At 46.7% G+C, this 26,877-nt stretch overlaps 1 protein-coding gene across 1 annotated transcript in view; it reads left to right on the top strand.

Annotated features, from left to right (window-relative positions):
• The window catches only part of LOC103347106 (uncharacterized), a 189,164-nt gene that overhangs the window by 130,893 nt on the left and 31,394 nt on the right, over nucleotides 1-26,877 (top strand). The window contains exons 3-4 of the mRNA XM_089317016.1: nucleotides 19,463-19,501; nucleotides 23,073-23,147. Of these exons, the coding sequence (XP_089173142.1) occupies nucleotides 19,463-19,501; nucleotides 23,073-23,147 (114 nt within the window). The remainder of the gene's footprint in view (nucleotides 1-19,462; nucleotides 19,502-23,072; nucleotides 23,148-26,877) is intronic.

The raw sequence follows: 26,877 nt of genomic DNA on the forward strand, positions 1-26,877 counted from the left end.
CTGGCCTGGAAGAGGGGCAACCGGGACAGAATCCGGTGCCCTGACGGGGACTAGAACCCGGTGTGCCAGAGCCGCAAGGCAGAGGATTAGCCTAGTGAGCCATGGCGCCAGCCCCAAGTACATGTATTCTTAACATTTGTAAAGGACATTGGACCTTCTGGTAAGTGTTTTCCTAAGTTGTTTTCTAATAATTAAATCTACTTGCTAAGTTTTCATTTGATATTACTCTTAAAATGTTTGTGCATGGAAAAGCTGCCCTACCTTTTTGACCCTATTGCCATATATAATTATTCCTTGTAAGATTACTTAATTACTTGGATTAAAGACTAGCATAAAAAATTAAAGCTCCCTCCAGGCAACACCACACAGAGTAACGTGTCTGTTTTGCCTCTGGTGGTGCAAGGTTTTTAAGCATGGCTGGTAACTGGTAAGATTTTGTAGTGATAATCTGGCAGTATCCTTGCATAGCTATTTGGGTAAGGATATAAGTCAGTTCTGTTAAAGGTCAACCATGTTCAGAAATCAGAGTAACTCAGCCCAGCTAAATATTCATAAAAAACATGCCTATGACTATAGACTTCTAGTCTAGGCAATGAAAATTAGAGGTGGGACTGAGCACTCCCTTGACTTGCATTCTCTGGTCTGATTTAACAAGAACCAGGAGAAAAAGAGAGCTGGGCATCAGAAGCAATGTAAAGATGGGTGGCAGGCCTATTATAGGCAGCTCTGTACAGTGATCTGCCCTCAGGGAGACCCAACAGGCCAGTCCACTGCAGTGGCGTTCAATGTGGTAAGTCTGGGCTTCAGCAGAAGTCAGCTTGTGAAGAGCCCTGGCAGCTCTGCCAGCCAAGAGTTGGATCACTGGAAATGGACCTGTCCTGGAGTCGAAGGACTTCAGGTCAGAGCCACGGATCTTATTGGCTCTAAGCTGAAAAGCCCTTCACTCAGCCCAGCCTCCAAAGTGACCACCACTGTTGAAAGAATGGCCAAGTAGGGTCAGTAACATTGCAGACAGAGCTGTAAATTTCCTATTGGAGATGCCACCTGCCTTTACCTGGCCAGCTCTCCTCCCAGGCCAGGTAAGTAATAAAAGTCAACAGAGTGCCTTCCCCAAGGAGGTTCACACCTCCCTTAAAATGTACCCTATGTAAAAAGATAAATAGGTCTAGGTCCCTTAACTTACAAGGCCTAAAGCCCACCAGGTTATTATCAAGCCCCTTCTATCAGGTTCTCTTTGCATCTCAATCAGAAAACTTATTTGTAACTTGGACAACACCTTTCTTGACTCCTCTAATAGCAACTCTGGACCCTGCCTGGCCCACTCCTGGGCCTCATTCCTTTGTAATTTTGTTGCTTATTAAAATCAGTGGTACACAGACATTCTGTACATATCCTGTGGGGGCAGCTGTAGTATCTTTTAAACAGTATTACCGTAAATAGTGTACTTCAAAATGTAAATTACCTTGTTTAAAACTGTGACTTTAACATCTGTATAATTAGTGCATATGGCATCTACTCTCCATTATCAGGATAATTCATTATTAGGTAAATTTGGCTAGTAGGAAATACAGTTCTGTGAGCAGTGTTTCCTATTAAATATCAACTACTATCTCAGTTACACATAACAGCAGCAGCTCCGCCTTGTTCAGAAAAAGTAAATGCACAAAGTTAAAAAGTTTAAAAGATATACTGCAAATAGCTAGTCATTATTCTGAGTACTAAAGTAGAGCAGAAATTAAATGCTGAGGATTTCTGTAAATTCTTTGTTCTCTGTAGTAGATCGCCGTTTATACTCCCAGCATGTGTGTACTGGTAATCCTCTCCCACACTAATGAGTGATTTTTCTCCCAGTTTTGGCTGGAATATGCTTTATTCTCACCCTGTCTCTATAGTACAGTGTCTGGTTAAGTGTTTACAGCTGGTGATAGAGCGAACCAAGGCCTTCGGCAACCAGGAGGTCAACCAAATGCTACTACAGGAATGTGCTCGGCTCCCCACCCAGGATACAGTGGCTTAAGACATCGCCCCATGGCAGTGCAGAGTGCCTCGTTGCCCCACATCAACAGGGGTGGCTCTGAAGACGGATCGTCATCCCTCTGTACCTCTTGGACTTTTGGGACTGATGTGATGGGCTGTGCGCCACTCTGGGAAAAAATGCTGCTTTTACGCTGATCACTCGGGCCTAATAAAAGATAACATGGCTGGCTAAGGTCAGGGAGGGGCTGGCAAGATAAAAAAAAGAACAGGAGGCCTCTCAGGGGTGGTTTGAGTCTTGGTTCAATTCTTCTCCGTGGCAAGCCACCCTACTATCAGGACTCATAGGGCCCTTGTTCTCCTGATTTTAATTTTAACCTTCAGACCTTGCATTGTTAACAAACTTGTACAGTTTATGAAGCAGAGATTGGACACCATTCAATTAATGGTCCAACAGTCCCAATATAAACCCTTAAATGTTTGTAAAACCTATAAAATGTCAGTCCAAAACCCATGATTGGGTTTTTCAAACATGTACAAAAACAAGGGGGGAATGAAGAACCAAAGTGACTCCATTTTAAAACAAAAAAAAAAGCAGCCTCCATTTCCCATAGCAGACCCGTGTCCTTGTAAAAGCAGGCATTCAGGCATTCCGGAGATATCAAAGCTTACCAGGGACAGCTAGCTCGGTAGACCAAGGACAGCACAGTAGAGATTGCTAAACAAGGTAACTCCCTGAGCCCAAAGCTTCCATGCTGTATGAACTCTTTTTTTCCTGCTGATGTAGCCCCTTTTTCCTTTAAAAACTCTCCCAAACAAAGACCGGGGCCTCACTCCTTCCTCCGCTGTGCAGTTTGGTTGGATGGGGTCCCTGTCGTGGCTTGTACTTCTGAATAAACCTTGCTGTTGCAGTTCGGTGTGATCGACTCTCTGGGGGTCTCTGCGGGGATCTAACGATCTGGGCACAACAGTGGCTCCAGGACTCCAGCAGCCCACTGGTGTGGGGTGGGGTGGAGGAGGTGGAGTTTCCCAAGGAAGTAACGGGGCTGGCTTTTTTGGAGGGGGGTCTTCAGAGTTGTGGTCTGGTTCTGGTTGCTAGCTTGAATTTTCCTCTTCCAAGTTCAAATCCAAGAGCTGTCTTTCCTCCCATCAGGGCCAGTTAGGGCAGACGTAGGAGGACACATATTATGCTTATTTATTATGGAATGAGGCCATTTCCTCTAAAGTCTCAGTATCCTTTTTTTTCATATTTGACAATTCTGTTAGGTAGGGGCTACAGTGAAATCAGTTCTTAGAAGATTTCTGTAGGAGACGCGGGCAATTCAGTGTGGGTGTGATGATTAGAACACATATGAATAGCAGTTTACATTGCCATAGGAAAACTTCCCCCATTCTACCTTGGCTCGGTACAGCTACTAACATAGAAGTAACAATGGCACTTTCTAGTGGTTTTACCCTGTGTGGCCATAGAGAAGATGTGTAAGATGTTAAAGTGCACAAAGCATACTGCTGTCACCAGAACCCAGCTGACTTCCTTCAGAGCCCTTTTCAGAATCTATTTTGTTATGCACTGTCTGACACAGCTTCTACTATGGAAACTCCAAGAGAGGTCTCTGTCTTATTCCCAGTACCTAGCACATGGCTTGGCATATGGTAATGATTTTCATAGTTTTTAAATTTGAAATGATTATTTGAGAAGTAGAGAGACAGAGGGAGGTAGAGAGCGCTCTTATGTACTGGATTATTTCCCAAATACCTGCAATGGCTGAGATGGGGCCAGTCAAACCAGAAATCAAGAACTCAATCCAGCTTTGCCATATGGGTGGCAAGAACCCAACTACCCAAGCCGTTGCTGCTCTCAAAGTCTGCATTAGGAGGAAGCTGGAGTTAGAAGCCAGACCTGTGTGTTGAACCCCAGGTACTCTGAATGTGGGATATAAATGTCTTTATTGCCAAATATCCTGGTAATGGTGTTAAAAGTGGAAGTGAAGGGGCTGGTGCTGTGGCTTAGCAGGTAAAGCCGGTGCCTGCAGTGCTGGGATCCCATATGGTGCTGGCTCGAGTCCCGGCTGCTCCTCTTCTGATCCAGCTGTCTGCAATGGACTGGGAAAGCAGTAGAAGATGGTCCAAATCTGTGGACCCCTTCATCATGTGGGAGACCTGGAGGAAGCTCCTGACTCCTGGCTTCAGTTTGGCCCAGCTCTGGCTGTTGTGGCCATCTGGGGAGTAAACCAGTGGATGGAAGACCTCTCTCTGCCTCTGCCTCTCTGTAACTCTGCCTTCCAAATAAAGAAATAAATCTTTAAAAAATGGAAGTGAGCGCAAGATTTGGTTCATTTGAGGATCTGTTAACAAGTTTCTAATCAGTGCTGAATTCCTTTCTCTCATATTTCAAAGGAAGGTTTTTTTTTTTTTTAAAAAAAAAGATTTATTTATTTATTTGAAAGGCAGAGTTTACAGAGGAGCAGAGGCAGAGGGATCTTCTGTCTGCTGGTTCACTCCCCAAATGGATGCAATGGCCAGAGTTGTGCTGATCTGAGCCAGAAGCCAGAGCTGCTTCTGGGTCCCCCACGGGTGCAGGGGCCCAAGCACTTGGGGCATCCTCCACTGCTTTCCCAGGCTAGAGCAGAGAGCTGGATTGGAAGTGGAGCAGCTGGGACTCGAACCGGTGTCCATATGGGATGCTGGTGCTGCAGGTGGCGGCTTTACCTGCTATGCCACAGCACCGGCCCAGGAACTTCTTAAAGTTTGCAGTTTCATTGACTGGCTTTTATTTAAATTGGATTAAAGTGTTTTATATGGAAAAAATTTAATATACTTTTCAGAATGCAACTGACAGGTACTAGCCTATGTTTATGGGAGGAAAAAAATCAATTACCTGAGACAAGGGGCCTAGATATCTTGGAAACATGTCTTGAGAACAACCCAACATTTGCAGATCAAAGGCCCTGCCCAATATCATTGTAAGGAAGGTCCCAAGTCTGGTGCCAGGAACCTTTCTGCCCAGTAATGTAACACCCAGGGAGGATCCTGCACTTGGGTGTTCTGCCTAGTAATCTTCCAGAGATGGGTAGGGAATATGGTTGAAAAAATTTGCCCATACCCATACAAACCATAGTCTAAATGCGGATGGGGGCATATACACTGACTTTTGGCTGAGCTCCCTTCTTGATGAGTCAGGTGCACTTCTTCATCAACCTCACTAGCATGCTTGCTGCCAGTCTCTTGTCTCTCCTCTGAATTCTTGTCCAATGGGGAGGTAAGGACTCCATTATAAATGTACCTGAACAAATGCTGTGAAGAGTTGGCCTGTCTTCCTGGGAGAAGTGAGGGATGATCCCAGAAGCTTAAAAGGCCTATTTGCCTGTGAGAAACTCCCCTTTAGACTACCTTGGTGATGTCACAGCTCTTTCCATATTTCAAGGGGAGAAGCAAATTTTGGAAGTGCTGAGCTTCAACTTCCAGCCTTACTGGCAATGCCGCTTTCTCTACCTTTGTCAAAACAACACACACACACACACACACACACACAACCAACAAAACACAACTTTGGGCTGAGTTAACAAATCAAACTCACATAAGACCACAGTTAGTTTGTTCTGAATTCCTGGGATCCTGTATGTGGGGAGTTCTGAAAGGCTTGTGTTCAAGCAGCCCAGCATCTGCAACCCCTGGAAATGTCGTAGGGTGGCTTGTCCATGTTCTTTTCTTCAGGGCAAGAAAAGAGTTCAAGGATGAGACTTAGGTAAAGCTTAGCAGAGAAACAAGATTTAGTTACATGCAAAGTGATGCATGCTCGAGAGAGCTACATTCTGTAAGGTTCAGGTCCATCCTTTTCTATGGCCTGGAGGCCAAAGGGATGGGCTTGGAGCAGAGCTTCTAAGAGCAGAAAGAGCATTTTCCTAGAAATTTTCTCACCTTACACTTTGTTTTTTTTTTTCACAGTTGTTAAAAAATGTATGAAGTGCCAACTATTTTTGGCTCAAAGAATTTTGTGATCTTAGATGTAGAAGCTATGGAAATAGGAAGTATGGAAACAAAAATGTCCTATCGGTGTTGAATAGTAAGGTATTAGGTGGGTGGGTGTGTCAAAGTGAGTTTAAATCTGGGATAGAGACCACTGAACTAACACACTTCATTGTATAACGTTGGGGGCAGTTGTGTACTCCCTTTGAACCAAAACTGCACTAGATTGTGAACAAAGCTTTGGAGAGAGCATTTCAGCATTTTATTTGCAGATACTGGCCTACCTACCAATCAAAACACAACTCCCTTCTAGGCAACCTGGAGACACACAGCTTTGGACCCAAGAAGGTTTGAGTATATACAAGGGTAGGGAGACATATTAGGGAGAGGTAAACAACCTAGACCTTTAGTTTGGTTCATAAAGGGTATGCAGTGATGGGAATTCCACCTGAGGGCAAGGGAAATTAGACCACCACTAGAAGGGCTGCCCTAGATCAAGGCCACCTTGGATAACTCAGCTAGAATTTCTCTGTCTAGGCCTTCGGGATTGGGAAGCAGGAGAGCAATTATGTTCAGAGACTTTCTGGAAAGTATCAAGTTTCTTTTGAACACATAAAACATTCATACCACTGTGGAACTAGCAGGGATCACCATCAGTGACACTAGTAGTGTGGCCTCTTTCAAGGCTCACACAAAAGCAGTTGATTAGACAAATCATATTTGCCCAATGTCTGTGTCAGCAATGAAGCCTGAAATGGAATTCTTGATTCAGAGAACAGAATCTTACAATTTCCCTCCTCTGCAGTGATTTAACACATACTCTCTGCTTACAATATAGCCATAGATAGAAGCTGTTTCCATTCATCATCTCTTTGGCAATATCCTTCATAAGGTGGATTGAATTGCTAAACCTGTTTTATGGAAGAGATGACAGCTTAGAGATAATAGAAATCTTCAACTCTTTCTCATCTATAACATGTAAAATTGTGTAAAAAAATCTGAGACAAAATTAGGACTCAAATCCCAGTGTCCAGTGCTTTTTAGCACAGTGTATACTAGGCAATGATCAAGAAAGGAGAGCTGGATCAAACACTTTATCATTCTACATTATAAACTGGGGAGATAATGTTTGCTGGCTTTTTTTCTCAGAAATGTCATAACAGATTTGAGATCATTGTTGTGAAAACTTTAGTAAATAAGAGCATACTATGGAACATCTTCGATGTCCCTCTTTAAATCCTAGTAACTTTTCAAAATGAGTTTATTTGCTCATGGAAACAAGCACTTTAAAGATAGTTGAGAAAGCCCTACCTAAAACCACAATCAACAGTTTCTGGAATCTATCTGACAATGCTTTCTGAATAGTTTGTTTCTGGGATGTCTTCTCCTTCGTAAGGAAAAATAGTGGTCTTAGATTCAACCAGAACAAATGGATGGAGAATGTCTAGATGAGTGCTGATAATATGTCTAAAAATGGAAGTATGTCCACTCTTCTTGGATGCATATCTTGGTGATGACGGGCACACACAGCACACGGTATCCTGGGAGGGCCCATCACCACTGTTGCCCTCTATTCCAGAAGTTCCTGGTGTGCTGGCAGTGAGGTCTGGGATGGGAACTGGGCACTCATGGATCTCAAATTGGTAAGTGGAAGCCGCACATCTACAAACTCTGCCCTTCTGTGAGTCAAAGGCCGAGACACCATACAGAGAATGGATTGGTGGTGAGTACAGATGATCTGTCCCTTCATCAGGTATCATCCATGGGAGCCTACTGTATTTCACTTGCTGACATCCCTACCGCTGACTTAAGACTCCTGAGACTAGGACCATAGATTCTAGAAAAAAATAATAGAAGATCCTTTTCAGGTACATAGGTTGGCCCCTTTTCCCATTCAAACCCTTCCATTAACAGACAAAGAACCAAATGTTTACATGAGAGTGTGTTGAAACCTTCAGATGATTTTGCTGAGACAACTTATCTGTGTTTGAAAGACTATTTTGGGCTGGTGCCACAGCTCACTAGGCTAATCCTCTGCCTGCAGCACTGGCACATCGGGTTCTAGTCCCGGTAGGGGCACCGGATTCTGTCCCGGTAGCTCCTCTTCCAGTCCAGCTCTCTGCTGTGTCTCGGGAGTGCAGTGGAGGATGGCCCAAGTGCTTGGGCCCTGCACCACATGGGAGACCAGGAGGAAGCACCTGGCTCCTGGCTTCGGATCGGCACAGCACGCCGGCTGTAGCGGCCATTTGTGGGGTGAACCAATGGAAAAGGAAGACCTTTTTCTCTGTCTCTCTCTCACTAACTCTGCCTGTCCAAAAAAAAAAGACTATTTTGCATAAAACAAGTTCTTAACCCAAAACTGGGAAGATGTTATTTCTTCCCTAAGCTTCCTGGCAGGAGATCAGCTGAAGGATTTTAAATATCAGCCTTCTGTGAGGTATTGCCCAATGTAAAAATCTGCCCAGGAATTTAATAGGGATGGCCTGAAATGTATCTGAAAAGATTAATTTTTAAAATATATATGTATTAATTTATTTGAAAGAACAACAGAGGGAGAGAGGGAGAGGAGGGGGAAAGGGAGAGCAGAGAAGAGGAGAAAAAGAGAAGAGAAGGGAAAGGAAGGGAAGAGAAGGGAAGGGAAGGGAAGGGAAGGGAAAGGAAGGGAAGGGAAGGGAAGGGGAAGGGAGGGAAGGGGAGGGGAGGGGAGGGGAGGGGAGGGGAGGGGAGGGGAGGAGAGTGGAGAAAGAACAAAAGAAATATCTTCAACCAGGGCTGGTGCTGTGGCGTAGTGGGTAAAACCACTGCCTGCATGTCAGCATCCCATATGGGCACCAGTTCAAGTCCCAGGTGCTCCTCTTCCCATCCAGCTCTCTGCTCTGGCCTGGGAAAGCAGTAGAAGATGGCCCAAGTCCTTGGACCCCTGCACCTGCATGGGAGACCTGGAAGAAGCTCCTGGCTCCTGGCTCCTGGCTCCTGGCTCCTGGCTCCTGGCTTTGGATGAGTGCAGCTCCAGCCATTGTGGCCATTTGAGGAGTGAACCAGCAAATGGAAGACAGACTTTCTCTCTCTCTCTCTCCCACCCCTGTGTAACTCTGCCTTCCAAGTAAATAAATAAATCTTTTAAAAAAAGAAAAAAAAGAAATATTTCAACCTTCCGGTTTACTACCCTAATGTCCATAACAGCCAGAGGTAGGTCAGGCAGAAGCCAGGAGCCAGGAGCTGCCACACGGGTGGCAGGGGCCCAAGCACTTGGGCTATCTTCTTCCTTCTCAGGCATGTTAGTAAGATGTTGGATCATAAGCAGAGCAGCCAGCACTGGAACTGGCATTCTGATATAGGAGTGACAGCTTAATCTGCTGCACCACAATACCAGCCTTAAAGATGAATTTCAGAAATAGGAAAAAAGTCTTTTCCTTATTCCCTCACCTCTCTCTTGCAGTGATAATGGACTTCCCTCCTTCAGAGTATCCAAAGGCTTCTCCACCACCCGGAATCCTAGAACAGCAACACTGTGGGGAGCAAGCCAGACTGGACTGAGTTACTGGAATTAAGACTTATTCTATGCATCTGCTCTCCCACAGTATGGCGCTGGGAGAGGAGTAAACAGCTTCTACCCAGCTGCCTCTCACCAACTTGACAAGCTGCAGGAGCTGCTCCTGATTGGAGGAGAGCGGCGTACTCGGCGTGTGGGCAGCCGAGTTAGGATTGGCGGAGGAGGACTATAAAGGAGGAGAGAGACGGCATGCACCAGGAACATCTAAGAGGAACATCTAAGGGGAACACCTGTGCAGCCCCCGAGAGAGCCGGCCGGCGGTGTGCCGCTCCCCTGCGGAAGTGGGGAATGTGGCCAGGGGGAACTGCCCTTCCACGGAGGTGGAAGGGATAGTAGCCAACCCGGGAAGAACCAGCAGCAAACCCGGGGAGGGCCGAGCAGACGAAAGAACAGCGCAGGGTCCTGTGTTGCTCCTCCACGAAGAGGGGGAGCGACATAATGGTGCCGTGACTCGGATATGAAGCCTAGGCAGCGTTTAGTGTCGTTCCTCCACGAAGAGGGGGAGCGACATAATGGTGCCGTGACTCGGATAGGAAACCTAGCTCGGATAGGAAACCTGACTCGGACAGGAAACCTAGCTTGGATAGGAAACCTAGGACGGATAGGAAACTTAGGAGGGAAGAAACGGGAAGAAATGGGAAAATATCGGAGAGAGAGAGATTAGCAAACAGCCTAGGGAAAAGCCGGACGAAAAAAGGTGCCGGAAGAAGCTATTGAAAGCCTAGGCATGGACTCAGATACGGATTACAGGGGGAAGCTGGGAGAAATCTCTAAGGTTGAAAGCGAAAGTGAAAGCTAGAACAAACAGACTCGGACGCGGACTGTGGGGAGAGGCCAGGAGAAATGAGGGAGGAATATTGTTGGAAGAAAACTTGGGGAAACATACCGGGTAGAGAAAAGTGTTAGGGAAATTGAAGCCGCGGGGGGCAGGCCGAGGCGGATACGAAAGCCACTTTGGGGTTCTCAAGTTAGCCCGGGAATGGGGGGCGAAAAGTTGAAACCAGAAGCTGAAACGTAAGCCAGATTGGGATCCGTCTGATTAGCCCGGGGAGCAAAGGACGGGAAGCCAGATCGTGGGGCGGAAACGTGAGCTGGGTTGAATTCGCCAGGTTAGCCCGGGGAACTTAGATTGAATGCTAGTGGCGGAGACGTAAGCTACGCTGTGTGACTCGCGGAGGCTGCCGCACACAGACAGAGCGTGCAGGGCTCAAGTAGATAGGGAACGCTGGGCTAGTGCGAAGCCGCGCAGATGAGAGGCGCAGGCTGAAGCGGCTCAGAGCCGGAAAGCCGCCGAGAAGCAGCCTCGGGGCGGGCGCCGGGAAGCCGCGGGGATAAGAGAAACAGAAGATTAGAAGTAAAATGAGAGAAATAGGAATGTTGGCAGATAGAGGTAAAATGGGAGAAATAGGAATGCCCGGAGATAGAGAAATAGAGAAATAGAAAGGCCTCCCCACCATACTGCAATGAGAAGGCTTGGATTCGGTCTGCCTGATTAGTGAGGCGATGAGCACCTGCGGGCGGCTAGCAGCTTATGCGCCGCAGGTCACCGAAGACAGGCACGAATTAACATCAATAAGGCCTCCCCACAACACAGCAATGAGAGAGCTTGGATTCGGTCTGCCTGATTAGTAAGGCGGTAAGTACCAGCAGGCAGCTCGACCAGAGTATGAGCTGCAGGTCACCGAAGATAGGCATGAACCAACACTAATAAGTCTCCCCCACAATACGGCAATGAGAAGGCTTGGATTCGGTTTGCCTGATTGTTAGGGCTTGTAAGCCCCTGCAGGCAGAGCAGAGCATGCGCTGCAGGGCACCGAACACAGGCACGCATCAGCGCCTAAAAACCTCCTCACAACATGGCGAAGAGAGGACCCGGATTCGGTTTGCCTGATTGATAGGACTTGTAAGAGCCTGTGGCAACTCTAGCAAGTAGAGCAGAGTGTGTGCCGCGGGACACCGAAGACAGGCACGTATCAACACCAAAAAATAAAAAGAAAGGGGGATCTGTGGGGAGCAAGCCGGACTGGACTGAGTTACTGGAATTAAGACTTATTCTATGCATCTGCTCTCCCACAGTATGGCGCTGGGAGAGGAGTAAACAGCTTCTACCCAGCTGCCTCTCACCAACTTGACAAGCTGCAGGAGCTGCTCCTGATTGGAGGAGAGCGGCGTACTCGGCGTGTGGGCAGCCGAGTTAGGATTGGCGGAGGAGGACTATAAAGGAGGAGAGAGACGGCATGCACCAGGAACATCTAAGAGGAACATCTAAGGGGAACACCTGTGCAGCCCCCGAGAGAGCCGGCCGGCGGTGTGCCGCTCCCCTGCGGAAGTGGGGAATGTGGCCAGGGGGAACTGCCCTTCCACGGAGGTGGAAGGGATAGTAGCCAACCCGGGAAGAACCAGCAGCAAACCCGGGGAGGGCCGAGCAGACGAAAGAACAGCGCAGGGTCCTGTGTTGCTCCTCCACGAAGAGGGGGAGCGACACAACACCACTTCTAAGACACAAAAGAACTTCAAGCTTTGCTTCTCAGGTGGTCACACAGTGTCTTCGTTTTCCTTTTCAAGGTCAGAGAGCCCCGAAGCTGTTAGAATTTTAATTGAAATGTCCTCCCTACAATCTTCATGTTAACTTCAAAATGTTTTGTGACTAGAAATCGAAACTCCAGCAGTTGACAGTTGAGGTGTCCTTTAGCTTCAAAATCAAGTAAGATTCACCACTGAATTACTAGAAACAGACATCAGTTTTTATTGTTATATACCACACAAATTATGAAACACCACCACATGTGTAATGTATGTGATCATATATAACTCAAATGCACGTCCTCCCCACCTCCCAGTCCTTCTGGCTAACGTTCAGGATTGTAGTGTTGAAGGGGAGTGTGGTCAGTAAAATGAAAAACTCTGTGTTTACCTTGATGCTCCTTGTGTGCATGCATTGAAACTAAAAGAACACTTCTCCAGTTCTTGACATTGGCACTGTCTAGGGCAAGCACTTGGTGTTAAAACCGGCCTACGTCTGGTGCCGAGAAGATCCTCAAGTCACAAAAGACACACCTACAGATATCACGACCTGCCACATATTTTCATTTTGGATACGAGATTTGTCAATACCGATCTCACAGTGTGAAGATTAAAATGGGATAGAGCACTCAGCAGACTCATAGAATGGCAGATGTCCTAAATAGCACTCTGGCCTCAGAATCAGCCCTAAAGGCATTCGGATCTGGTTGAAAAGCCCATGAGAGTATTTCAGGCATGGAAAGCCAAGACACTCTGGCAAAAGATCTCTGTGAGTGAGATCTCAGTGGAAAGAACAGGTCTTCAAAGAGGGAGGTACCTTTCTCTGAAGGGAGGAGAGAACCTCCACTTTGACTATGACCTTGTCTAAACAAGATAAGAATTGGAGAACTCAGATGGCTTCCATAGCCTTGGGAACTCATGACTGGAGCATAGGGAGATTACTGATGCCATAGACAGGAGTGTCAATTTGTAAAGTCAACAACAGGAGTCACTGTGCACTTACTCCTCATGTAGGATCTCTGTCCTTAATGTGCTGTGCATTGAGATTTAATGCTATAACGAGTACTCAAATAATATATTTCACTTTGTGTTTCTATGGGGGTGCAAACTGTTGAAATCTTTACTTAATGCATACTAAACTGATCCTCTGTAAAAAAAAAAAATTATCAACTCCCAACTTGATTCTCACTGGGATTAAACATGACAATAGGTCTGATCTGATTTCATCATCATTTAAAAAAATCATCTATTATTCCTCACTTTATGTTTCTGTGAGGGAGCAAACTGTTGAAATCCTTACTTAATATATACTAAGCTGATCTTCTGTATATTAAGATAATCGAAAATGAATCTTGATGTGAATGGAAGGGGAGAGGGAGTGGGAAAGGGGAGGGCTGTGGGTGGGAGGGACGGTATGGGGGGAAGCCATTGTAATCCATAAATCGTACTTTGGAAATTTATATTCATTAAATAAAAGTTTAAAAAAAATGGGATAGAGCGATGTCAGCATTGCATTCATAGTAAGCCCTAAATCAGTGAGCGCTTTAAAGCCACAGCACTTCTCTGCAACATTTTAAGGCACTTGAGTAACTGGAAAGTGTCCCTGACTCTGGTGATGAATAGTGGTGATGAAAGCAACCAAGGAAGCCCTGCCAAAGCAAGTGATAGGGCTGTGGGTGAGCCGCAAAATGTGTTAGTCTTCTCCCTCAGTAGCTAGGGCTGGGAATATGAGAAGGAATGTATAAGGTGAATAGATCACATACTACTCCTCTCCCCAAGTTACTAACCTGTTGGAGGTGAGAATACACATACCTCTGTGAATTTACCAGCAACTGTAGCAGTTAGAGGTTCACGTGCCTTCACAAACTGCTTTGAGAATGCAACTATCTTCTGAGTGTTAACTGAATTTCTTACATCACTAGTTTTTAGTAAATGTATATTTCTCATTTGAAAAGCATAGTATATAAAAATGAGGTTGTATCAAAATGTTTGTGCAGGGGGCCAGTGCTGTGGTATAATGCAGGTGCTATAATGCAGGTGCTAAGCCTGCACCTGCATTTCTGGCATCCCATATGGGCGCAAGTTCTAGTCCCAGCTGCTCTTCTTTCAGTCCAGCTCCCTGCTGATGGCCTGGGAAAGCAGTGAAAGATGACCCAAGTGCTTGGGTCCCTGCACCCACATGGGAGACCTGGAAGAAGCTCCTGGTTTCCCTCCCTCCCTCCCTCTCACCCTCCCTCTTACCCTTCTTCTTTTTACCTTTCTGTCATTTAAACAAATTTTTTGAGTTAGCATATTTTATTTATTTTTAAATTTTTTTAATTTTTTTTTGACAGGCAGAGTAGACAGTGAGAGAGAGAGAGAGACAGAGAGAAAAGTCTTCCTTTTTCCATTGGTTCACCACCCAATGGCCTCTGCAGATGGCACACTGCGGTCAGTGCACCACGCTGATGTGAAGCCAGGAACCAGGTGCTTCCCCTGGTCTCCCACGCGGGTGCAGGGCCCAAGCACTTGGGCCATCCTCCACTGCACTCCCAGGCCACAGCAGAGAGCTGGCCTGGAAGAGAGGCAATCGGGACAGAATCCAGTGCCCCGACCAGGACTAGAACCCGGGGTGCCAGCGCCGCAGGCGGAGGATTAGCCTATTGAGCTGTGGCGCCAGCCCAAGTTAGCATATTTTAAACTTACATTACAGTAAAAAGGCTTAATACTTCAGGGAGTAAGAAGTTTACCAAGTAAAAATCAAAAAGACTCTAATTTAGTGGGAATATAGACAATGGCTATAAATAATAATTGAGTGGAAAAAATGACCATTTCACCCATATACAATTTATTTGTCATTCATAATTTCTTTCAATGAAATAGAACCAATGACAATGTAACATCCAGATATTTCCTCTGTGGTTACAAGGTAATAATTTAGCTCATTTAGACTTTTAGCCATTTCTTCTTAACAGGTTATGCACAGGTATGACTTCATGCAGATTGCAATGCAAATCATCATATATTACATTTTTGGTGTTCTATTAGTTACCACAGAAACTAATAGGGAAAATATATGGTATTTGTCTTTTGTGGCACTCGCTTATTTCACTAAGCATAATTGTTTCCAGTTGCATCCATTTTGTTGTGAAAGACAGGATTTCTCTTTTTTTTTGTGGCTGAATAGTATTCTATAGTGTATATATACCAAATTTTACTTATCCAGTCATCAGTTGATGGGCATCTCGGTTGATTCGTATCTTAGCTACTGTGTATTGAACTGCAATAAACATAGGGGTACAAATAACTCTTTCATATGCCAATTTCATTTTTCTTGGATAAATTCCCAAAGGTGGGATGGCTGGGTCATATCATAGATGTATTTTTGGATTTCTGAGGAATCGCCATATAGTCTTCCATAGTGGTTGCCCTAGTTTACACTCCCACCTGCAATGATTTAGGGTACCAACTTCCGTACATCTTTGCCAGCATTAACTATTTTTCAATTTTTGGATGATAGCCATTCTAAATGGGGTGTGGTGAAACCTGGTTGTTTTTATTTGTGTTTCCCTGGTGGCTAGTGATCCTGAGCATTTTATACTGTTTCTGCTGACCATTTGTATTTCATCCTTTCAAAAATGCCTACTCGTGTCCTTTGCTCTTTTTAGCTAGCTTGTTTATTTTGTTGTTCTTGAGTTTCCTGAACTGTTCATGGATCCTAGAAAATCCATTATCAGTTGCATACTTTGCAAGTATTTTCTCCCATTCTGTTGGTTGCTTTATTTTGTTAAGTGTTTCTTTTGAGTGCAGAAACATCTTTTTTTAAAAAAGATTTTATTTATTTATTTATTTAATTGAAAGTCAGAGTTACACAGAGACAGAAGGAGAGGCTGAGAAAGAGAGAGAGAGACCTTCCATCCGCTGGTTCACTCCCCAGTTGGCCACAATGGCCAGAGCTATGCCGATCCAAAACAAGGAGCCAGGAGCCTTCTCTGGGTCTTCCACGTGGGTGCAGGGGCCGAAGGATGTGGTACATCTTCTACGGCTTTTCCAGGCCACAGCAGAGAGCTCTGCCCCTCTTTGTCTCCCTTAACAGTTTTGTGTTAAAGTTTATTTTGTCAGATATTAAGATGGCTACGCCCACTCTTTTTTCATTTCTGTTGGCATGGTATATCTTTTTCCAGCCTTTCACTTTCAGTCTGCATGCATCTTTGTTGGAAAGATGTGTTTCTTGTAAGCAGCAAATAGATGGGTTTTGTTCCTTAATCCATTCAGCCAATCTGTGTCTTTTAACTGGAGAGTTGAGGCCATTAACATTCAATGTGACTATTGATAAGTAGTAACTTTGCCCTGCCATTTTCCCAGAGATGTTTTCTAATATATGCTTTGAACTTCCTGTGATCTTTTGCTGTGAGGTTTCCTTCCTTTACCTTCTTTCATATTGATGACCATGTTTCTGTGTGTAACACCTCTTTAAGCATCTTTTGCAGGGCTAGACGAGTGGCGACAAATTCTTTCAATTTCTGTTTGCTATGAAAGGTCTTTATTCACAAATGAGAGCTTTGCAGGATATAATATTCTGGGCTGGCAGTTTTTCTCTCTTAGTACCTGGGCTATGTCTCGCCATTCCCTTCTAGCGTGTAGGGTTTCTGATGAGAAGTCAGCTGTGAGTCTAATTGGAGATCCTCTGAGAGTAATCTGACGTTTGTCTCTTGCACATTTTAGGATCTTTTCTTTATGTTTCACTGTGGTGAGTTTGATTACAATGTGTCATCATGAGGATCTCTTTTGGTCATGTTTACTAGGGGTTCTATGAGCTTCCTGTACTAGGATGTCTCTGTCCTTCTCCAAACCTGGGAAGTTCTCTGCTAGTATCTCACTAAAAAGGCCTTCTAATCCTTTCTCTCTCTCCATGCCTTCAGGAACTCCCAGAACCCGAATGTTGGGTTTTTTAATAGTATCCTGTAGATTCCTAGCCATATTTTTTAGATTTCTAATTTCCTCTTCTTTTCTTTGGTTTGACTATATACTTTCCTGTTCTCTGTCTTCTAAGTCCGATATTCTCTCTTCTGCTTCACTGACTCTGTTTTTAAGGCTCTCTAATGTGTTTGTCATTTGATCTATTGAGTTCTGCATTTCATTTTGGTTTCTCTGCACTATCACATTTTCCTGTTCTACTAGTTTCTGTGTTTCATTTTGATTCCTCCTTAAGACTTCATTTTCACGAGAGAGATTTTCTATCCTGTCCAGTAAGGATTTCTGTAGTTCAAGAATTTGTTTTTGAGAACTTCTAAATGTTCTTATCATAAATTTTTTGAGATATGTATCTTGTATTTCTTCTATCTCATCATCTTCATAATCTTGACTTGGGGTGTCTTATTCATTTGGGGGTGTCATAATGTCTTCCTTGTTCTTGTTTCCTCAGTTTATGTGTTTGTTGCTTGGCGTTGTTGAGATATTCTTTGGATTCTTCTTCCCTCGCTGTGGTGTTTTTTTCTTGTTATACTATTATTGTATTAAGTGGACTGTCTGCTTTTGATGGAGCCTTAGAGGCTTCAGATGGGTGTGGCCAGAGAGCTCTGTTTGGTTCTTCAGGGTTAGGGGTGTGCCAAAGGTGACACACCCAGGTTAGGCATGGTAAATTTCTCTCTCTCCTCTCCCTCTCTCTCTCTGATCCAGAAGGGAAGTAATTCTGCACAGCTGAGCGGAATTGAAGGTAGTCAGCTTCTGATCTCTGGCTCCTGTGGGTATAACATTTGTCTGCTCTTTCCCAAGGACCACACAAAGAATCTGTTCTGCCCTCAGTGTGGGCTCAAATTCCCCTACAGTCTCTCACTGGGTTGCCAATTTTACCAAATTGTAGCGTCTCTGGAGAGTACTCACGTGAACTCTGTGATTTCTCTCACCCACTGTCTCTTTTTTCACTGCCTCAGTTCATTAGCTCCACACATTCACTAGGTCCTAACCTCCTGTTATTTCACACACACACACACACACACACACACACCCCAGAGTCCAGTTTTTCCACTTGGCTTTGGCAGGTGCAGCCTGGAGGTCGCACAGCTTTTACGTATGTCCAAAATGGTACCTGCTCTTTGTCTTGCTCGCCTTTGAGAGGTGAGTGGAGAGAGAGAGACTCGTGCCTGTACCAGTCCTTTCCCTCTCTGTCTCTCTCTCTCTCTTCTCGAGTTAGCCTGGTGAACTTTTCCCCATGGTGCTTCAGGCCTCATTCCCTCTAGGCTTCTCCTTCTGCTTTCCTGCCAGTGTCTCAAGCTACTGAGGTTTTGGCTCACCTCGCGTTCCAGCGCTGCTGTGTAGATTCCGCGACTGGTGTCCTGAGCTGTGGGCTCCCACGCTTTCTACGCAGGTCCACCGTGAATCACTGGTTCTGGAAGAGTTTCCTCTGCTGTTTCTTCCACAACTCTTCCTTGAACCTGCAGTATCTCAACTTTTATTAAACTGTCTCTTCCCGAACTATCAGTGTGCTCCCTTCCTATTCCGCCATCTTGCCGGACACCCAAGCTCTGGACATTCTTACTCCATAATGTGGTAACTCAAAATCGTCTCCGCCCACGTTTGCTGTTCATGATTAGCATTTTCTCATTTTTTACTATTGTACATTATGTCTGTGCCTGGGGTAAACCTAAGGGTAAGCTTTAGATTCTCTTGCATCTTTTCTGAGCCTGAATCTTTGGGTATTTGTAGTCACTTTCTCAGTTTTTCCATACATAACTTGCAGTTGCTTTTAAAGAAAGATTTACTTATTTATTTGAAAGGCAGAGAGAGAGAGAGCAAGGAGGAAAGAGAGAGAAAAAGAAAGAGAAAGAGAGAGAGAGAGAGAGAGAGAGAGAGAGAGCTAGAGAGAGAGCACTTCCATCTACTGGTCTACTTCCCAAATTGCTACAACCATCAAGTGTGGAACGAGCCATAGCCAGGAGCCAAGAATTCCATCCTGGTCTCCCACTTGGGTGGCAGGGGTTCAAGAACTTAGGCCGTCTTCTGCTGCCTTCCCAGATACATAAGCAGGAAGCTGGACTGGAAGCAGAGTAGCTTGGACTCAAATCTGTCTCTGGAAAGTCCCCAAACATGTACATTCTGATGGCACTGCATCTTGTCCCTTTAGTCACCTGACCTCATGCCTCTGTGAACTGCTCTCATGGCAATCTCAGAACACAGAATGAGGACATGTTCTCAAGGGAGAGGCCCAGCTGCAGCCTCCCCTGTTGGCACCTGAGTGTCTGAGTCCTCCATGGGTTATTGAAAGTATGAACTTTCCTTTGTGGTAAGCATCTTTGGGAAGAGTGGCCAGCTCCCCACTGAGAGCCAGTGAGCTGTTTCAGGGTGATACTCATGTATTTGGGAGTTGTAGATTTATTTGTGGCTATGTTATTCTACAATATGTGTGTATGTAGCTTTATATGTATACCTTTCTAGAAATTACAATAGTAATGAATTCTTTCCTCCTAGGAGTTGGAGCATTCTGTACCCAAGAATACACCTACACAGGTAAAGGATCCATTTCCTATCTGTAGACTCTTTCAAGTATTTTTTTTTGACAGGCAGAGTGGACAGTGAGAGAGAGAGAGAGAGAGACAGAGAAAGGTCTTCCTTTGCCATTAGTTCACCCTCCAATGGCTGCCGTGGCCAGTGAACTGTGCTGATCCGATGACAGGAGCCAGGTACTTATCCTGGTCTCCCATGGGGTGCAGGGCCCAAGCACTTGGGCCATCCTCCACTGCACTCCCTGGCCACAGCAGAGAGCTGGCCTGGAAGAGGGGTAACTGGGACAGAATCCGGCGCCCCGACTGGAACTAGAACCTGGTGTGCCGGTGCTGCAAGGCGGAGGATTAGCCTAGTGAGCCACGGCGCCGGCCTTCAAGTGTTTTTGTAAAAGGAAAGATGTGGGTCCAGAGTGTCTCCCACAAGTGAGAGAGGCCTAGGGTATGTGGATCCTAAATGTTTCCAAGTCAGTGAGCTGGCCCTTTGCTTGCCAGGTTCACTTTCCAGCTCAAGGGAGTGTGGGCCAGACTCGGTGGTCTAATAATGCTTGGTAATACCAGTCTGGAGCTGTTCCTGGGCCCTACGAAGTCCCCTAATTCCCATCTTGCTGCCTTTCCTTCATGGCTATCCTCAGTCTGGCACCATAGCACCTTAAGTCTGTGAGTGCTGCCTCCAGGGTAGTTTTAGGAAATAGAGTGAGACGTTCTCAGGGGAAAGGCCCAGGTACGGCTGTCACTCGTGGATCTCAGGTCCCCTTGGGTATTCAGAATATGTGCTTTGTTTCTCTGGAAAGAGTGGCCAGCTCCACACTGAGAGTGAAGTCCCTGCTGTCGGGGTGGTTCAGTGACATGGCCGTGCAGATTGGTGTCAGACAAGGGACCCTGGACTTGGCAGCAGAAGGACTCCATGGGTATTTTTGCCTCCCAGCTATCCAGAGAGGGGGAGGAGATCTCACTGTCATGAGGACAAAAAAGATTATCTGTATGTCAAATTGTGTGTTTCCCTGCCTGATGTGTGTTGTTTGTTTCCATATGTATACTTTCAGTTTATAGATGCATATATTTAGGAATCATAGATTTTTCTAGCTATATTACTTTTTCTGACATAGAGTGATGATAGTGATGAATCCATATTCCTAGGATGTTGAAGGTTCTCAGCTACAAGGATGTAGCCAGATGGGTCCTGGAAAATTTTTCTGTAATTTTAAACAAGTGTGAGTAGTTACACAAACACACAGAGAAACACACACACATACATCTTTAGAGGTTCATTCAGTGTTTATGAACATTTACATAGTTGTGTAGCCAAAGATTTTTTGGAAGTTGGTTGTTTCCCTTTGGACATCATACAGGGCTCATTCTCTCACCAACAAACCAAGAGATGTCTGGAAACTTGCTGCTTGAGGTGGGACAGGACGTGGGCTTTCCAAGGCCTTAGGTCCTACTTTGTCCTGGGTTGTACATGAGCAATCCCCATTCCCACTTACCTCTAGCAGTTGGCTAAACCTCTTTGCCCAAGAGAGTTGGGCCCTAAGTTAGAAACACTCCTTATATATCTTAATGGGTTAGCAGGACTGAAAGTCGCCCTCTGACCTGGTGAGCTGGATCTCTTTTATGTCTTGTTGTTCAGAAGGCTGGTAAACCTGCTGTGGGCCCAGAATGCCCCTCCAAGACAAGCGGCTTACAGCATGTAGGTTCCGTGTGTTTCCCAGAAAGCTAGTGTGGTGGCCCTCCAGCTAGCCTGGTCCATATCTCTAGGACAAGTTCATTTTGGCTGAGTCTGGCTCCCAGAGTGTGTAATCTTCAGGGATGGTGGCCAGAGCTGACTCTGGGGAGTGTGCAGATCCACATTCTGGTGGCACCATGGCATAGCTGACCCTGCAGCCAGGTGTCATCTTCCTGGTACCTGCCTATCCTGCCTAAAAGGAAACCTCAAAACCCAGAGGAAGGGCCAGCATTATGGCACAGTGGGTTCAGCCACCACCTACGATGCCAGCATCCCATATGGGATTCAAGCTGTGTCTTATCTGCTCTGCTTGCTATCCAACCCTCTGCTAATGCAGCTGGGAAAGAAATAGAAGGTGGTCCAATTCCTTGGGTCCCTGCACCCATGTGGGAGACCCAGATGGAGTTCTAGACTCCTGGCTTTGGTCTGGCCTAGCCCTGGCTTTTGTGGCCATCTGGGGAGTGAACCAGTGGATGGAACATCTCTCTGTTTCTCCCTCCCTCTCTGTAACTGTGCCTTTGAAACACAAAATAATCATTTTTTTTTGGTGTTTAAACCCAAACATTATTGCTTTTGTGCATATCAGCATTGAAGGGGTGACGGAAAACACTTCTTTTCAAAAGGTCATAAACCCAGTGTGCATATATAATTTAACTATAATTAGAGCACAAATAAAAGGAACACAAGGGATTTATAACTCTGCTCCTCTTGCTCTTCAAAGTGAGCTTTGCTTTGAATTGCCATCGTGTTTCTGTGTGAATTAGACAGATGCACAATTTTATATTCCTTCCAAATAAAACAATCCAACCATATAAATAATCCTTCTTTATCAGCCTTTTACGAAAGTAGGTTGAGGGCCCCAATGGCTTGGGCAAATCCCTGTAGCTCTTGTGTTTTTTTTTTAAGATTCATTCATTTATTTGAGTCGGAATTACACAGAAAGAGAAGGAGAGGCAGAGAGATAGAGAGAGGTCTTCCATCCGATGGTTCACTCCCCAGATGCCGCAATGGCCAGGGCTCCAAAGTCCGAAGCCAGGAGCCAGGAGCTTCTATTGGGTCTCCCACACGGGTGCTGGGGCCCAAGCACTTGAGGCATCTTCTACTTTCCCAGGCCATAGCAGAGAGCTGGATCGGAAGTGGGGCAGCTGGGACTTGAACCAGTGCCCATATGGGATGCCAGCACTGCAGATGGTGGCTTTACCTGCTGTGCCACAGCGCCGGCCCCATCTCTTTGTTCTGTGCTAGCCTCTGTAATGTCAGGATAAGTTGGGTGCCCACAGGGCTGCAAAGGTGAGTGCAGTGGGATGTTCTCCTGGAGTGAAAAGGAGCCTCAAAATGTGACTCTCTCACCCCCTTCCTAATCATCCTGAGCTGGAGGAGGTCAGGGATGGCCCTGTGTCTCCCCATGGCAGAGAGTCTCCCTGTTGACTTTGGGGATGGGCAGGCAGGGATGTGGGCTCTGGAGGGAGATGTTCAGCAGCTCTGGCGGCTCTCCCCAGAAACACACGACCAGCAGCTCCCTCTGATGACGTTCGTGTGCCAGTCCTCCCCTTCTGATGAAAGCAGCCACTGGGGGCTCAGCCTGGGAGCCCTAGGGGCTGCCATGGAATGGGGATGTGTCCCTGGGACCACCTCAGGGCACATCCTTTACTTGCCTGTGTAGATCCTGAACATCCATTAGTGTCTACTTGATGGATCAAGGCTGATGGCAGCCTCTCCACTTCTGGGCTCCATTTTGTTGGCTTCCCTGAGGTATCACAAAGAATGTGAAGCAGTGAAGTCCGTGTGCACTTATTTCTCTGCCCCCCATCTTCCTGCTCCAAACTCACATTTCCTGTTCTTCTTGGTCAAGGTCCTCCATGTCCAGAAGACTTTGGGGATAGTTCACGTCCAGGGAACATGTGGACACCTGGAAAGAAGAAACAGTGTGAGTTTCCTGAACCAGGCATTAAGGAAAAGCCCTTTCTTAGGGGACATGGAGGCCAGAGTCAGACTTCCCTGGAGTCCTCCCTCCATGGACCCTGGGACCCTGCCTGCCTGTCCCCAGCCCAGCTCCCTGTGTGGGCAGTCGGGTTCCTCAGCAGTGTTTCATAGTGCAGTGTGGGGGTGAGGAATAAGGGCAAGGCTGATGAAGGGAGAGGGGAGGGCTGCAGAGAGACTGGATCAGCATCCACAGTGCAAGGACATCCACTGCCTGGATGCCACCAGGTCCTGCAGGATGCGAATCATCCACTGTGGTGAGGTGGGAATGTGGGAGAAGCAGGACCAGGGGCTTGTGAGCAAGAAAGCGAGAGAATCAGAAAAAAATGAAAGAGGAATCACTCACCCCCCGATTGCCACACCCAGTGGAAAGTTCAGGTGCTGCCCCATAGCCTTCCATGTGCACCAGAGCAGGGGTGTTGAGGTTGCCAGAGAGAAGGAAAGGGGAGAGTTAGACTTGAGGTGAGGACTCGGATCCCTGCTGCTGGTTGGATGATGTGGGCCAGCCTTGGGAGCCCATGTCTATATCCCTATCCCAGGCCTGGATGTCTTCACCTCTGCAATGAGCAAGTGGATCTCTGAACGTTCACCTCTTCTTCCTGCCCTCAGCTCCCATGACTGTGGCCAGGAAAGGACCCCCGTGTCATCTTGTTACTCCATAGGGAGCCATGTCCATGACATGATCTCTGTAACACACTGTTTTCCACCCTTCATCTTTCCCTTCCTCTATTCTCTCTCCTAATTATTGCCAGTCTCCTTTGCATTCGTCAGCCTGCACGAATCAAATTGCCATCGGCTATGAGAGCTTTGTAGGTAAAATGGCACTGTGGTCATGCCAGCGTCCCCCCAGAGCACTGGTTAGTGTTCTGAATGCCCCACTTCTGATCCAGCTCCCTCTTAACGGGCCTGGGAATGCACCAGAAGATGGCCCAAGTGCTTGTCCCCTTGCCACCTATGTGGGAGAAGTGGATGGAGTTTCAGGCTCCTGACTGGCCTGGCACAGCTCAGGTATTGGGGCCATTTGTGAAGTAAACCTAAGGATGGGAGAGCCCTTCCTCTTGTTTCTCCTTCTCTTTCTAATACTGTGGGGCTTTTTAAATATTTATTTATTTATTTGAAATGAGGAGTTACAGAGAGAGAGAGGGAGAGACACAGAGATCGTCCATGTGCTGGTTCACCCCTCAGATAGCCGCAATGGCTGGGACTGTGCCAGATGTCAGGGGTCAGAAGCTTCTTCTGAGCTCCCATGTGGGTGTAGGGCCCAGGGACTTGGACCATCTTCTGCTGTTTCCGAGGTGCATTAGCAGGGGGCTGGATTGGCAGTGGAGCAGCCAGCACTCAACCCAGCTGCCATATGGGATGCTGGTACTGCAAGCTGCCACTTAACCTGCTTCACCATTCGCCAACCCTGTCACTGTGCCTTTTTAAGAAATAAATAAATGAATGAATACTGCTACCCACAACAGTAAGTCTATAGATCCCTTCCTAAGAGGGGAGCAAGTGTAACAGGCCTGGCTCCTGCTGGCTCCTGGGAAAGCTGATGAGGAACAACTGCAGGTGTTGAATCGCTGTTCTGTGTCTGAGGAAACCTCAGGGAGTGTGAAAATATTTATTTCTCACAATAACCCCTGTGTTCCCTGACCCATATGAAAAGATGACCCCAAGAGGAGAAGAAATTTAACTTGTTCAAATTCTGGTAGTCTGCCAAGGAGGCAATAAATGAGACTTGCCAGTGATTTCACTGCAGGCCTGAGGGCACGGAACGTGCCTGGCCTGAGTGGAGGGGGGAACAGGGCAGCACTGACTAGAGCAGCGTGTCTGAGGGGACCAGTGACCCCCGGCCCTGCTGCTCAGAGGCCCTCCACAGAGCCCAGCACATTCCAGAAGATGAGGTCAGCAGGACCATGAGGGCCAGTGTGTGCGTCCAGCCCAGAACCCCCTCTGGGAAGCCTGCACAACCATGCTGCATCTCCAGTGGCAGCTGGATGACAGCCCATCATGCAGCCTACTCCAGACACTTGACTTGGGCGAGATGTGGAAGCTGAGATGAACTCAGGGTTATGCCCTCTCCTCACAACTGGAAGTCAGTCAGCCCAAAGGAAGTATTTAACTCACCCAGCCTGGGCAGGCCTTGTAAACTGGAGTAGACAATGAGGACAGAGCATGAAGGTGCTGATCCACGGACTGGCCATGCAGAGGGAAGGGTCCACTAGTCACTGTCGGCTGGCACTTGCTACAAGGACTCTGTAGGTTCCAGCCGGTGCCTGTGAGAGAGGGCGCCCACTGCATCCCCTGTCCTTGATGCAGCAAGGAGCCCTTCCTCAGAAGCAATGCAGCACCTTGGTCTTGGACCTGCCAGCCTCCAACAGGAAGAAAGAATTTCTGTTCCTTGTGAATGACTGAGTGTCAAGGGTTTTGTTGCTGCGCACAAATGGACTGACAATGGTCAGTGCCAAAGTCAAATACAAATCTCCTGCGCTAAGTTCCTAGTCAGTGCTGTCCCTCATGACACAGTGGATTTCAGCTTTGCCTTGGCAAAGCCAAGGATGGTGGGTATTAGAGAAAATTACATTTTTCATTCCAAAGGAAGAAAACTCAGTTCTCCTCATGCCCATGGAAATAAAACCTGTTGCTACTGTGCCAATCCCATAGAAGAACAAAGCAGACTTCTATGTACACTGCCTCTCTTTCCTCCTGACTTCATGTGTCCTCTCAGGAGTCCTAAGAGGCAGGTGTACTCCCATTGTTCCCTCTTAATGACCCCCGGTCCTTATGGGTGTTGCTCCGTACCTGAAGAGACTTCAGCTTCACTGTAGGACTTGGAAATGCTCTGTGAGGCCCAATCTTCAGAGACACAAAGACAGACAATAAGTGTTCACAGAGGTGTCTCACCCATTCCTCCCCTCACCCCTGTGCACATCCTGGATCACACAGCATGACCCTGCTCCGCCTCGGTGCTCTCAGCCCCTTCCTGGGCTCTGTGGCCCTGCCCCTCAGCCAGACATTGACCACAGCTTCAAGTGTTCCAGTGAGGGAGAGGAGCTGACGGCTCCTCCTCTCAATGTCTCACTTTCCCCACGCCTGAATGACAGTGGCTCCAGCCTCCATCTGAAAACCCCCCAGATCCCACTGTGCTGTGCATGCTCTGAGCTTTATGACTGCATCCCCAGTTCCCTTCCACAGCAAGGAGCTGGCATCAGGTGACCATGCATGATAAAGTCCCCAGGGTAGTCCCCCCTATGTCACCATCTGGACTATTCCTGCTACAGGGAGTGATTCCAGAGTACGTACCATTTGTCATTCCTACTGTGGTCACCTGTAATTAGAAGACAACACTGTAAGGAACAGATCGAGTTGTGTGCCGTGACCGCGGGTCTTTCATTCACTTGGTGCCATTGAAACCAGATGGGGAAGAGCAGTCCCATGGAGGGAACCCCAGGACAAGAACAGAGAGATCCTAGTTCATGCCAGCAGACACGAGCTCTTCACACATGTCTGTTCGGTGCACTTTGGTTGGCAGTATTACAGAATTCGCAAAGGAAGGGATATGGTGCTGAGGAAAATCTTGCTATGTCCAGTGCCAACTGGTGCTGCCATTTTGCTCGTTGTGTCCTGAGTCAGCCCTCAGTAGATACAGACTCTACTGCAGTTGCTCCCATAAAGCACAGGGTGTGTGA

Source organism: Oryctolagus cuniculus, chromosome 17, assembly GCF_051225735.1.
Source record: "Oryctolagus cuniculus isolate XC-2025 breed Fujian yellow rabbit chromosome 17, ASM5122573v1, whole genome shotgun sequence".
Classification (NCBI taxonomy): Eukaryota; Metazoa; Chordata; class Mammalia; order Lagomorpha; family Leporidae; genus Oryctolagus; species Oryctolagus cuniculus.